The sequence below is a fragment of the Lichenostomus cassidix genome, chromosome 3 (assembly GCF_008360975.1).
Source record: "Lichenostomus cassidix isolate B80296 chromosome 3, HeHo_3.0, whole genome shotgun sequence".
In the NCBI taxonomy this organism is placed as follows: domain Eukaryota; kingdom Metazoa; phylum Chordata; class Aves; order Passeriformes; family Meliphagidae; genus Lichenostomus; species Lichenostomus cassidix.
The window spans coordinates 23,512,780-23,527,964 of NC_139483.1; the positions used below are offsets into that span (position 1 = coordinate 23,512,780).

General features: G+C 35.1%; 1 protein-coding gene across 3 annotated transcripts in view; it reads left to right on the top strand.

The window, feature by feature from the left end:
* Positions 1-15,185, top strand: part of MTA3 (metastasis associated 1 family member 3) — a 135,772-nt gene that overhangs the window by 49,842 nt on the left and 70,745 nt on the right. For all 3 annotated transcript variants that reach the window (XM_085054955.1, XM_085054954.1, XM_085054956.1), the window contains exons 7-8: positions 3,236-3,338; positions 13,048-13,147. In XM_085054955.1, the coding sequence (XP_084911081.1) occupies positions 3,236-3,338; positions 13,048-13,147 (203 nt within the window). The remainder of the gene's footprint in view (positions 1-3,235; positions 3,339-13,047; positions 13,148-15,185) is intronic.

Genomic DNA, 15,185 nt, shown 5'->3' on the forward strand with positions numbered 1-15,185 from the left:
GAAGAGCATAGAATCATGATGTATCTGATATTTGGGATATTTATCTGCAGGAAGTGAAATCTAAAAACTAAGTAGATCTTTAATTTCTCGTACCTGATCTTAAATACATTTGGTTTACTTTTGTTTTGTAAATTTTTTCTTCTCCTTTTTTTTTTTTTTTGTGTAGAGGGTCATCTCATGCTTCCACTTGTTTAAAATGACTAACTGAAATACAAAACTTTTTTACTTTCCTTTGAAAGAAAAATCTAACTTTTTTTTTTTTTTTTAAATTAGAAGAGGGTCATGAGAAATAAGGGACTGAATGGCTGATGAAGAGTAAACCAGACATATTTCTGACCATCTACTAATGTTTTCCAGTAAAATTAGTCATCAGGATTAGCCTGGCTATAATAAAATTGTAAACAGTGGTTAGAACAAGTTGGATATACTGGTATGTCATACCAGCTATTCAAAAAAATTGCTTAGGACTTCTCAGAAGCTGTATTGGGTATGCTGCTGGTGGTAAGGGAAAGTGACACTTTTAAAACCGAACTTCTCAGATGTACTGAAAATGTTGAAAGTAAAACTCCCCCATTCCTTTGTGACCTGGGGTTTGCAATATAATGAATTAATACTATGAGAACTTTATCATCTGTTCAGTTTGAATGTCTTTTACTTTGATGTCAAATTCAACAATGTAGAAGATAAATGTTGATGTGCTAACAGAGAAATTGCATTTTAGTTTTAAAGTGGTATGGTATGTTAAAAATCCTATAGGATGTGGTACAGGCATGGTCAGCTAAGGATTGACAGATCAAACAAGTAAAGCACAGAGTTTTTATAATTATTATTTTGAAGGAAGACCTGTTTATCTTATATGATCCTCCTATACTGATGCTTTTAGCGCAGGCAAAGGAAGCTAACCCAGTACTTATTCCTGAAATGAACTTTTCAAAGATTTCTACAGCACTGCTTGACTGCCTCCATGGTTTGTTCTGTTGAGGTTGCTTTTTGTCTTTAAGTGATTCTATTCTGCCATGTAAGTGGAAAATCAGGAATTAGGTAGCTTTTTAAAGTGTGGTTTGGCAGACACCACTTATTTTTGGAAACCTCTGTCTACCATTGTTGTAGTGGTATTTAATATTGCAATTATTATATGTGTTCAGATTATTTTGGTATAGATATTCCATTTCTTGTGTCCTATTTATGTCTACTGCCATTACAAAATACTGCTTGGCAGTATTTCAGATTTAGCCTATGTCAGGTTGTAACCTTTATCAAGAGATACAACACTTATAGTAGCAATTGTTTAATTACCTGTAATTGAAGTAATAATTGTAGTCCTGTATTTTTTTTTCTTTTTGCAAACTTGATTCAGGATAGTGACATGTTTCGATTGAATCCTGGTGCTGTGTTTGTATGATGTTTTCTCTTTGTGAGAAGTCTAGTCTACCTGAGTGTTGTTATGATCTCCAGAATAGGATGTCCTGAAACAGTTAACTAACATTAAAGATATTTAAAAAATATATATTAACAGATTGAAATGAAACACTCAGAGATTATTTATAAAATGTAGAACATCACCCACAATGTGTCTGTCACAGATGGAAGAAATGAATGTATTGACAGGTGTGCAATCGATAGAATAAGTTTATGGACCTAAAATCCTATCCAACATGCCAGAAATTAACAGTTTGTCTCCAATACTGGTTGTGAGTTAGCTTGAACAGAAGATGCAGTCCCATTAGGCAACCAATTCTTTATTGCTTGTGTGTTGAAAGAAAGTAATTTACAGTGTTTTTCTGAGAATGTGACTGTGAAATTTGTTCCTGAAACATTAGCCAGACAGCATGGTGCAGTTTTAACTTGTGTGTTTGCTAGGGATAAATATATATCACATTTTAATTTCCTTCCAGAATCAATGTGCTAGAGAACTCACCATATATGATGTGATTTCTGAAGAGTCAGTGCTTGGTTTGCTCTCTGCTTCCAGACTCTTAAGTGTACAGGTTTATTTCGTGTCTTGGTGATACTGTGTATGTTTAGACTGGCTGTTTTCATTAAATCACAAGAAATAACACAGACTAAAGTGATCTTCTGTGTGATCAGAGAGGTACCTACACAGCCTAGATTTTCAAAGGGAATGGAATGGCTGAATCCAAAACCAGGTTTTTATTCTTATGGTAGCTTGTAAAAGTCACTGACAAGTACTGGCAACCAGCTAAACATTAGTGGTTTTCACATGTTCACTGAGGGAAAAACACAGTCCTATTTTAAAACAGCAGGGAAAGACAATGATTCTGACTTTACTGTTATCGTCTCTTGTGGCCACAAATGTGTTGGCTGCATCCCACAGGTAAATCTTCTTGTACTGGTAGAATATGTGGTGCTTCTTCATCAGCCTCTGAAATGTTTCTTGCTTTACAGGAGAAGTTATTGGTGTAGTAGGCAAGACAAGATCTAGGCTTATGAATGTGATTCCTTTTACCAAATTCATACTTCACTGTTCTTCTATGCAGTACAAATGCCATACTCTTGTAACAATGAATATAGCACAAATTAAAATTTGGAAACCACCCCCATTGTTTCAGCCATGTGCATGTACACAACTGTTCTGTTCAGCCAAATGAAGCTGGGAAATGAAGATGTATTACACAGTAACCTTCTTGTGATGTAGCCTTATATACTAATTTATAAAAGCATAGAACCAGTCAATGTACACAGCAATTTGAATAGTATGATTTATTTTAACAATACAGATAATGTAGTGGCTGAAGATGTAAAAAGTGTTTAAATATAGTAGACAGCATTTTTGCATTATGATTTGTATTTTGAGGGCATAGAATACAAATTGGATAGAATTTAATTGCTAAAGCTGGTTAAGTGTGAAATTCATTTTAGTATGGCTTAAGTGAAACAGTAACTTTGATATAGTAGACAAGAAATTTAAAGAAACCACCGCTTACTTAGGTTTTGATTTTAACTTTATAGTAACATTTTATTAAGGTTCATTGTTATTATGCCTCCTAAGAATGTCTCCTTAAATTGAAATGCTGATGTTAAGGGAAGATATTTATTTTGGTGACGCTGCATTATGGAATTTAAATGGCTAACTGCTGATTGTTAAGTATTCTGTGTGTGTGTGTATGTGTATATGTTAAAAAATGTACAATGTCTCTTTTAAACATAGTGCAAGAACTACACAAAGCAAAACCTTGTGAGTAATAAGTGTTTTGTCCCATCTACCTTTTGACAGGAGAATTAGATGACAGAGAACAGGCAAAGCTGGAAGTAAAAGTATGGGATCCAGATAGCCCCCTTACTGACCGTCAGATTGACCAGTTTTTAGTTGTAGCACGGTAAGATTAAAATCCTCTCATTAAAAAATCCTTTTTCTTTTTGTACTGACTATTTATTCCCCTATATCGCGTTACTCATTCTGTTTGCCATTTTGTGAGCCCTTCTCTTTCCCATGGTTAGCTAAAAGAGAAAATCAGACCATGACCCTTTGTATATTTATTGAAGCTAGCAACACAGGAGGGAGAAAAAGAAAGTGAGTTTTGGAATAATGCTACACTCCCTGTATTTCAGGTTATGGTAGAATTTGATACTTTGAATGCAGATGTCAGTTTGCTTTCCCCTCAGAGTAAATGATTTCACTTGTAATAATAATTCAGTCTTGTGTTACAGTACTTGGAATTTCATGGCGTAAAACAGAAGTTAAGAATAGAATAAAAGAAAATATTAACAAATGAAAGGGGTGCAGAAGTTGCCACATAGGCTGAATAATATGCGATGCAATTATTTTGGATGAATATTGAAATAAAGTTTTGAAGTCATGTATTTCATTAGTTAAACAATCAGGTTAGTTCAATTTTTTAAATTAACATGATTATGCAGATTTATGAGAGGAACATCAAAGTGCTTTGAATTAATAAATACCTTTAATATTTATTTCTCTACTTTAAAACAAAAACCTTCAAAATTCTCTAGGCTTCTTACTGAAGGACAATTCTACATTCATAGGATACAGCAGGTTTTGCCTGTCCTCTAATTCATACTTACAAAGGTACTGTTCTAATGGTAACAGAACACAGTTAACGTGGTTTTTATCCTGAATAAGTCCATTTGCTGTATTTTCTGTAACCTGCTTGCAAAGTGTAATCTCAAATCTTCTTAGGCAAATAATCCTTTTACATGGTTTTTAGTTTTTGATTTTTTCTTTCTCACTTTTGAACAAAACATTTCAAGAAGGAAAAAAAAAGTGCTCTATATTTTCCAGCTTATGTGTGTGGTGATATGGGGTGCCCATTTATTGATTTACAGTTCAGGTGGTGATCCACTTGATTTTTTCTTACTCTCCCACTTGGAATGTTCTATCCTTTTTATGAAATACTATATTTTTTTCCTGCCCTTGTTAAATTTTCAAGCAAGACGGAAGGGTTTAGGTGTTAACAAGTGTTTAGAAGGTTACAGTGTCTAGTAGATGCTCCACAGAAACCAGGAATCAGAAGTACTTCTTCACCAGCAATATAATACCTGCAGATATATGGGTAGGTTATTATAGTGTGCCCTAAAAAAGCATCTGCATGAAGATTGTGAGTTTTGAAGGGTTCATTCATTGCTTTTAAATTCCTCTACTCCCTGTCTTGCAGCCACTCTGTGTAGCTGAAATAGTATTCTGTGGAGCCAAAGATGTTCCCAGAAGAGTGTAGCAGTAAGCAGTCTGCTGGGAAATGACAGAGAATAATTAAATACCTAAGGAAGAACTTAACCTTTCTCCTCCTGTTATTTAAGATATCCTTTGCAATGCTGTGCCCTGACCAAGACTGCATTTTTTTAAAAGTCGATACATTTCTGTAAAGATGGTTTCTGTTATGGTGGATCATGGCTGATTATTTGTAACTATTCAAGGTCTTGTGGTACTTGAATGGCCAGGTGTTACTCAGGTGCAACTTTGTCGATGTTCTTCCACAGAACTCCATTCATGTTTGGAAGTTGCTTTTCAACTGCCAGAAGCTGTTTCCAAGCTCTGATATACTTGTATTCACAGGATGCAGAATGGCTTTTCTGCCATTTTTTGCCATTCATTGCACTGAGTGGCTTCTGAGACAGGTTTTCAGCAGTTTCTGGAAAAATAGCTCTGTGATGACTTGGTGGAAACTTTCAATTCAGTATGTTTTGTGCTTGAAGGATTTATACTGGCTCGTTTTACAGAACCATTAAGAGCTGCTTGAGTACCAGTGGAGTTGGTATTATGGTCTGCTGAACAGTGCTTACAGACAGCTCTGCTGTGGCCTAGCTGCAGTTCATGAGGCATTGGCTGTGCCTGCTGGATTTCCAGTTGGAATGGTCTTTCTCTGACTAGGTTTAGTTCTGCACATTTAAAAACATGACAAGAAGAATTTTTTCCTAAATACGTTGCCAGGTGTGATTTTCATTAAGTATGTGTATGCTATTGTGTTTGACATTTGAAAAGCATTTTCAAGTGATCCTTTTTAGATGCTGTATAAAAAGAATTGAGTATTTATTCTCATTTTTTTCCAGTCTGATCTGGTTTAAAGAAGAGTTGCTTTTTTCCTTAAATGCTTCAGATTTTTCAATCACACAAGCAGCTTTGTTGTTTTTTTAGAAGGTGTTTAAATACTCTTTTTATTTGTGTTGCCCATTTGCTATTATATTTATATTTTGCCTTAGCCTCATAGCTTCCCCAGTCTTACAAGGTTTTTTTACTGGCTCAGGAATGAGAGGCATTTTTCTTAGGTTTTTTAGGCTTGGTCAGTCTGGGCGTCTCACTAAGCCCTAGTATGCAGTAATTTCCTGGATAGAAAGGTAGAAGAATGTGCCTATCCTGTCCAGGAATTAGAGATAACTGTGCTGAAAAATTGGTGGAGATTTTGAGAAAAGCAAAAAGATCCATAACCTTGGCCTCCCCAAATAGTCTTGCTTGACATACAAATCTTTAAAGTACCTTATTGCTGCTACTGAAACATAGTTTGGGTAAGGACTCTGCTTGAGCTGGCAAAGGCATCTGTTAGGAGAAGCTTGAGGCATCAGACTAATGTATTCTGGGTTTGAGTTGTGGGGCTAGCACAGGTCTTTCTCATGAGAATTCCTTTTGTGTTTTATAAATAAAGATAAAGTTTGGATGTTATTAAAAACAGTGTCCCAAGATTTGGAAGGTGCAGGCCTGGCCAATCAGGACTAGGGGGAGGTTTCTGACTGACTAATCTGGGTGACCTTTGAAAACTCTATATATATGATGAAATCAAAAAAGGTCTTTTCCTTCTTGCCACTGAGAACTGGGTTCTTTTCTCTGCTAGCGGCTCAACAGCGACAGAGTTGTTTTTTGGGTAATGTTTTTGCTGCAGCAATGAAAAGTCCAACAGCATTTTCTACTCCATTCAAATAAGATACAACTTCAGCAACCAGTTTTTCTTCTGTCCTACATGTTGGCAATGTTTCTTCTCCATCTGCTAGCTTCACAGGACAGGAGTTTGAGAAGCTGCAACAGCACCTTAGCTCTGTCCGCATAAGCAAAGAGTTCAATACAGTAGAAATGGATTTGTAGAATTGAAATGTTTAGTGCTGAGGGCCTAATGTCCACACTGCACATTTTTGAGCAGTTTTATTTTTAATCATAACTCCAATCAGGTCCTGTGGACTAAATATCTATGAATATGTGGAATTACTTTTAGCAGAAACCCAATTTGTATGCTATGAGATACTTTTTTTGTTGGTTAAAACGCAGTAGATAAAAATGCTGCGGACAGGGGCTTTGAAACTCTGTTCCTAATTTGAACTGGTATAGATACACCTTGTTTCCTCCAGTCATCTTGTCACTTCTGATATACAAGCAGCACTTAATTTCATTGCCAGATCTTATGTTTGGTTTTTTTTTTTAAATTCTGTCCCAAGTTGCACAATGTTAGGAAATAAAAGCTTACCTATTGTCTGTACAGTATGATAGTCCTGTCTTTTTTTTTGTTTGTGAGAGTCAAAAATTATCTTGCCCAGTCTCAAATGCAGTAGGAGGAGTAGGCTCTGGTCTGGACAGATGGTGAGAGCACATGAAATGACCCCTCTTTTTTTTTTTTTTTTTAATTTTCTTTCTATCTGCAAATTTGGTCTAAATTCATTACATGATAGATCATTGGTGTATTCTAGTTTCATTTATGTGCTTTATGATTCGGTGAAACCATGAAGAATGTAGTTCTTTTATTCTGCTTCATCTAACTACATTATCAACATAGTCTTCTGAAAGGAATATATCTTTAAATGAAGCTATTTTACAGATGTTTGAGGTCCCAGCTAATTTCTAACAAATCAGAATTTTGAAATCTAATTAAAATAGTCTAGAAGCATTGTATCTCTACCTTAAAATTTTGCACTTCAATTTTGTATGACATTAAAGTGGCATTGCATACCTCTATCTGACATATTTCTCTTCATTTCAATGCCTGCTATATTTTTGGTGTACAATCGTAGAAGAATGAAAAATTACTTGTTAATCATGTTAAATTAGAGATTGATCCTTTCTGTGTTGTTCCCACCTTTCCATTTTCTCTAGGACAGTAATTATATTCAATTTCCATTGGTTACTATTGATTTAGTTATAAGTGCTCATGGTATGTTGGTGTATTTGGAGATGTTCTATGATTGTATACATATTTGTTACACTAATTTATCCTTTATTGAGGAAGGGAAGACAATGCAGCTTCAAATGGCAAGGTGTCTCTCATTAGAGTGAGGAAAATAATGCACTCATTAACTCAGAACACTAGGTGAAAACATTTACAGATGTGATCCAACAGTAACGCTCTGTTCTTGTGAAATAAATTATTGTAGTCAGTGGCAGCAGACAAGATTCCCAAAGCTCATAAATGAAAATAAATACATAAAAAACATCGGTTTGAATGCTTCAGTATTACTAGGCTTCTGGATTCTCTGGAGGTGGTGAGAAGTAAAAGGAATTGCAGTTCATTAAAGAGGTAATTAAATTCAGTGGCAGAATTGCAACATGAAATTATGCAGCAAAAATGGTGGAAAAATCTTGATGCCAATGCTGCGCTAACAAAACTAGATGTTTTGTGAAGCAAGGTGAATTACAACATTTAATGGCAGGCAGATGGCTTGGCAATAAAAAGGAAAAATATGTTCACATCAAGTTTACCAGGCATATAAAAAATTCTGTGTTTCTGCCTGTCTGTCATGTCTGGCTAGTATATGTTTATTCCTTTGTGCATTTTGTATTACTGTAATTCTTGACCCAAATCCATTTGAAAAGAACTAATTCAGATTTGGAGCTGAATTTCTTTTTGTGTCTTTTTTTTTTTTTAAATAAACTTTGATCTGTTGCAGTATAAAGAATAAATTTCTGTAGCAGAGTTTTCATGGACCTGTTTTTAGGGGGCTGTACATCTCCTCTGTGACTGAAATTGCAGGATGGCATACAGATGATGCCTTAAATAACATTCTGTGAATTAAACTACTTTATCTATCAGATTCTATTTCTGTTGAATAATAAAGATTTTATATATGTTTCATTTCTATTCATGTAGTAATGAAAGTGAAGGTTGTTCATAGCATACATTTGTATATCATGCCACACTTACTCTAACTTTGAGAGTCTTTCAGCAAAAGAATAGTGACAGGTGACTTTCCAGGTTTATCATGTCATCTCCCTTTCTGCTGTAAATATCTGAAGTGATAATAATGAAGCATAGCACAGTACAGGCAGTTGCTCAGAAATACAAAGAAAATGTATCTTTTGTAACAGCATCATTTTACTTTGAATATGTTCTGCAGGTCAGATATTGCAAAATTGAGTAATAAAAATCTCTGATGCATTTTCAGTTTTAAATTAATATTTTGTTGCCTACGTGTGTCTTCACTGAAGATTATTATCTTCTTTCCACTACTTTAAATATCATAACACTTTCTTAAAGAGCAATCAGATATTAATTTGCTGTTTGTAAAATTCAGAGCAGTTTAAAGAGGTCATCTTTTAGGACTGTTTCTAATTTACAGTGAAGAGCAACACTGGAGTAAAAAGAAGGAAAACAAAAGGCTTTCCTAATATGTAGAAAACCACCAAAGATCACTTATTTGTTTTCCTCAGAAATATTAGCTCAGAGGTGAGGCATAGGTCTCATTGGTTAGTCTGCAAGTATCTGTGGACAGTTATGGATTTTGCACAGATATGGTTCACTTCAAACAGCTTTGTCCAGAGTATAGCCACTACGTGTCTGGTGTCACTGAAACAGATAATGTAGAAAATGAACAACTTCAAAACAAACATCCTCAGATTAAGAAGGATGTATGTCTCAGGTGTATTTTCAAGAATACAAGGTAGAAGAAAATCAAGAGGTACTGGTCTGGATCCAGGACTTTCTGGATGTAATTTGTTGCTGGACTGCTGTTGCTACTGGGGAAAGCAGAGGCTGTTTTTATCCTGATGTATAATTGCAGTGGTTCCAGATTTTCTTTGGTGAATAACAGCGCTTTTCAGAACTAGTTACTGATGAGCCACTGAATCTTTGGAAATTTGTTAGGACAGTTTCTTGTGTTTGCTGCTTTGTCATTTCCATGGCTACCACTAATATTAATCTTATGCAAAAATGTGAAAAATTACATCCTTTAATGTTTTAGACTTGAACTATAAGAAATTTGGAGGAATGTATTTTCTGTGTTCAAAATCTAATCTGGAGTTTTGCCTGAATGTAGGGCACATAGGCACAGCAAGCCCAGAGATCTCACTCAGGTTTTTTTGGACATAGACCTCGCAGAGTTTTGCTGAATATGTGGATTTACTCCATAATCATAGATCCTGGGACTGCATGATATCCATTTGTTTTGTTTGTATGGTTGTCAGCTGCAATCTGTTATAAATGCTTGAGAGAACATTCTTGGTTCTGCTCTTTAAGATAATTAAACCAAGGAAAACCTAATTAAGGTGACACTGGATCATTTGGTCTAATCCTTAGAGCTCTTATACCTGCTTGTTGATGCAGGCTGTGCAGAGAGTGATCTGTCTGCTGATAATATTAATTGTTTCTCTTGTCCATCTCTCTGCCACATGTGTAATTCACTGTCTGTGTGGCTTTTGGCTTTAGCTTATTTTGGAAAATGTGGGGAGTGTTGGTTTCTGTTTGAAGTATAAGTATTTTAATTACATGTTAAATGATTCCTATGTAGCTTGCTGAGCACAATTTTTTGGGCTGTAAGTTTATTACTGCTATTATTGAATTAAATATAATTTCAGTGAGCTACTTACAGTCATTATTTGAATTCTACAAGCTTAACAAGACATTAATATTGAAAGTTTGTTAAGAAAAATTAGTGGTTAGGGTGTGACTGTTCAGCTTGTGTTGACTTAATATGGGCTTTATTTTGGTAGCAGGTAGGTGAAGAGTAGTGTGTCTTCCAGAATTGGCATTGGTTAGGTTTTTTTAATTTCCTTTTTAAAAACAATTTTTGAATAACGGAATTAGAAAAAAATCATGCAAAGAAAAGTGACAAAGGTAGTCTTTGACCTTTGCATCAATGTTCCTCATATCTGTATTTTTAATTGAAAAACATAAAAATTAAAGTATTTTAGTGATTTCTAAAATTAATATTGAATGTGGATCTGAATTGCATAGCTAGATTATACAGAGCACTGTATATCATTATTTGGTTTTGAACCTAGTTACTACTTAAGAGCCAAATGCTCTAAAATTTCTACACTTATTTGGAAATTCACTGTTTTTCACAAGATTCTGTGGAAAGCAAAACTGGAAGTTAGTTTGATTCAAGACAGCGACAGACATGCACACACCTCACACCTCCACACCCTCCATTTGTGTCCTGTGCCATCCCCATCCTCTGTCCTGTCCCTATTGTCCCCCGAAATGGCACACTGCCTGCATTTTATTATTTGTTAGTAATTTCTGTTGTTCTTGTTATTATCATATTTGTTCCATTATATTTTATTATATTGTTTTTTTTTACTTTGTCTTTATGTGTTTTATTTATTATTCATTTGTTTTGCACTCATGTGCCTCAGGCTCCCACACAGCATCCTGATGGTTTCAATCTTTTCCTACTCAGTACAGCACTGGAAGCAGTGTTCACTGATGCATCAGTTCTTACCTCTTTATCTCTTATTCAGAATAAACCTAGCTTTATATTGTGTCTTTATTTTGACTTCACATGCTGGGCAGCGGAATACCCTCAGGCTCTGAATCAGCCTCAAAAGTTTGATCTGCCAGAGAATGACTGTGAGAATATGTTCTTTGTAATGTTCATTAACATACTCTGATTCTGTTTTAGAATTGTGGCCAAAAGAAAATAATTTTAATTATGCAAAAGGAAGATAAGAAGCTAGTAGGTAGCAGCAGAAGGGAAATGCAGTCATGCCACATTCACTGGTTTGAACAGTAGGGACAGAAGGATCACAGGAAATACGGTTTAGTTACAACCCTTATCAATGCCAACACGTTGAAAGGGATTGCCTGACTATCAGGAAATGTGTTCACAATAGAGCCTTATTCTTGGGAGTGATTTGTGGACAAATACTGTTTTATGTACTGCCAAATTTAAAAAAAAAAAAAAAAAAAGAAGAAAATATAATGTGTGTGTGTTCTTGTCACATATTTGCCATCTTTGTAAAGAGGGAGCAAAGATCATGGAAAAACGTTTGAATATCACTTATTTATTTCACAGCCTTTAGAAATTTAAGCAGTTAATACCAGGGGTCTGAATCACTGCTATTGAATCTTAACTTGTAAGACTGTGGCAGCAAGTACTGAAACATGCATTCAGTATTAATTCTTTTGAGTTTCAAGATGAAATTGCTGTAACACATGTTATTATCTGTTTCTCCATGATAATTTATAACTTCAGTGAGTTCAAGTCTTGGTGCACATTATTTTATTGTTGAATATTAGATTTATGGGATCACTAATGTGTGTTAATCTGTCAGTGACATTCACCGTTGGTATAATTCTGCATTTGTAAGTTGTGAGGGGTATAATTGCTGAGTGAGGCTTAGAGTCCCTAAACCAGAGGATTGCACTGTATTATATATGTTGCAGAACTGGGTCTTTGAATTTAGAAGGGCTTATGTCATAACTGCAACAAATAGTTTTTTTCTGATATCAATGTGATACAATGCATTTCGAGTCATTATATAACTCCAGGTGCTGGAGAAACATCTGATCTGTTAATTGAGAATCTTTGTGTCGCTGCATCTTTGCTCATTTCCTGTATGATGTGCTGGGCCTTGTCAAGTTCTCTGTGCATCTTTTCCTTCTCTGTGCATGATACATAGGTGTACTGCCAAGAAATGGTTACTGTTCTCCAAGAAATGTTTACAGTTTAGAACAGTCACACTGCTACCTATATTAGATGCCATGTACAATTAATCAACAAAAGTGGAAAAAAAGTAAAGTTTTGGAAAAAATATGTCCATTTCAATAATGGAATGCTTTTGTTAAGTAGGTTGAGAGATCCATTTATTTCATAATTGCTTAAAACTTGTGACAAAAATAGGATTTTGGAGGTACCTTCGACTAAGCTAATATGCTTTTTTTGGCTCACTAATGGAAGTAGCAGACATATAGTACTGAAGTGAATAAAATGTTTTTAATTTCCTCAGGAACATGGTGAACCCCCTCTTTAATTTCAATTATAATTTTTAAGCACTATTATAGCATTTTAATTTTAGAAATAATGGTTCGGACTGTAAACCCCAAATTGTGGAGAACCTTTGACTTCAAAATTAATTTAAAAATTGATACATTAAGAGGTTGGTACATGAGAATTCTTCGAGCACTTTTTGTTTCCAAGCTGCTGTTTTCACGTGTACTTTGTTACTTTTAGGGGCAGAAGGTCATAGTTTTTGCTGCAGCGTTTAGTGATTTGTCTTTATCAGATTGTTCTTTGTTAGCAAAGATCTGAAATCTGAACAGCACCAGTATGTGACTTCCATGTTTAAAAGGCCATTTTTATAGATATGAAATAGTCTGATAATAAGAGCTTGTATCTTCCTGGGTATTCACTGTTGCTCCTGTTGCTCTCTTGCAGTGCTGTTGGCACATTTGCTCGAGCCTTGGACTGCAGTAGTTCTGTCAGGCAACCCAGTTTACACATGAGTGCAGCTGCTGCTTCCCGAGACATCACACTGGTAGGTGGCTTCTTAAACATCCTACAGCTTCTATATCCATGAATTCAACACTGTTACTCCAAATCCCCATTCTCTGCCTGTTGGACTTTAGATACCTGCATGCAAAGTGCATGTGTGTGATAGAAAATCCTGTGTGTTTTCTGTAAGCTTGTCAGTGCTGCCCTTGTAATCATACTGTACCAACACTTGGCTTTAGTTGTGGATCATCCACAGCTGTGGATACCCACAGCAGAACGGATAATACACACTGTATAGGGGTTCATTCCATGCAGTCCAGCAACAGTGTCATTTAAAGTATGTGGTAATAAAGCTGATTGAAAATTGTGTGGATAATACTTTGTGCTTACTGAATGTATACGTCATCAAATTCTCTAAAGGATGAGCAAGCTGACTTTGCAACCATATCTTTTAGGAACATTTTTATTAGCATATTCTTCCTATATTTTCTTGCTATGCTGTTCACTGTTAATGTAAGCACCTGCATCTTTTAGAGAAAGTGAAAAATATATTGATTACAGGTTTGTTTCTGTATAATCATAGTAGCTGAGATGAGAAAGTGTGCTACAGCAGATAAAGTAGGCCAGGAACACTGTGTGAGAACAAAAAATATTACTGTTTCAGAGAATCAAGTTTGACATAGATTTCCAAAGACATCAACTGTTGTTTTATTATTTTATGTATTTTTGTACCTAAACACTGTGACATTGTTTAGGCTAAAGAAGACCTGCTATTTACCAGATACTGGAGTATTAGAACTAGGGGAAACTCAATGAAACCAACAGATCAGTTTGAAATAGTAAAGGCACTGCCGTATAACGTGAATAGAGAGCCCCTGGAATTCAGTTCCACAAAATTTTGTGGGTAATATCAGCAGGTTACAAAAAGGTTAGAAAAATTATGGACCATAGGCCCTAAATTAGTACTGAGGAGAATAGGCAAAGGTGTACTTCCTAAACATTCTAATTCTCAAGTTTTATAGATGCTGGTCAATAAAATGGGAATTGACCTCAGGCTGTGGTTAGACTTATCTGAATATTTTATCTAACATTCCTTGGTGCTACTGTAAGAGACAGAATGCTTAGTCAGATGGATGATTGGTCTGATTCAGAGGGACAATTCTTGTATTCTGGATAAAATAAATTCATTATTATGATGAGAAAAATATTTAATTTATTACCTTTATTGAGTGTACTCAAAGGCTATTGAAGAGGAAACTGATTTAATCTGAACTATGGTAGTAAAGGCAGAGGCAAAATATGATGTTTTCAGTAGTACTCGAAATGAACTTTCTGTTTCACAGTTGCTGATAGGACTTTTACGGACACAATTCAGTTCACATTAAATACTTTATTTCGTTCATCAAAATAATTCTTTAAAATTTTTCATTTTACTAACATTTTGTTGGATTAAGGATTTCTAATAAGTTTCACATATTGCATATCCCTTCTTTATCTGCATACTGTATTCAGTGATCAATAGAATAGATTTGTTCTTATGGCAATTTCTTGTTTGAAAGTACATGTGCAATGCTGCTAATAAAGGGATACTTTTAGTGTTTGAGTGCCATGTTAATGTTTCTTCCTTGCAAATGATCCATTACACTTAATGAAAGGCATATCTTAAAATGAGGCATCAGAGGAGCCACCCTAGGCTTAATTATTGTGTCTGTCTCTTCTCATTTTCCTACCCCCTCAGTTTTTTAAAACCCTACTTTTTTTGCTTTTTGGCAATGTACTTCCTCCTAAGTTAAGAAAAGACGTATTTGTCATTTTAATAGTTACTTTTTCAGACACTTGCATGTTAATTGGGAGCATATTTTCAGCAGCAGTTGATGTTAGAAGAGACGTTTGCAGAACTTGTGGTGTATCTCATTTATACTTTGGATAGAGGTGCATAACACAAAGAAAATTATACCATCTGTCTTCCTAATGCAAGGTAGATAACCCCTGCACCTGAGGTACTATTTATGGGATTTCTGTACACCAGACCCATGGCTTTCCAGTATTCCTAATTACTTGTTTTAATAAGAGATAACTGT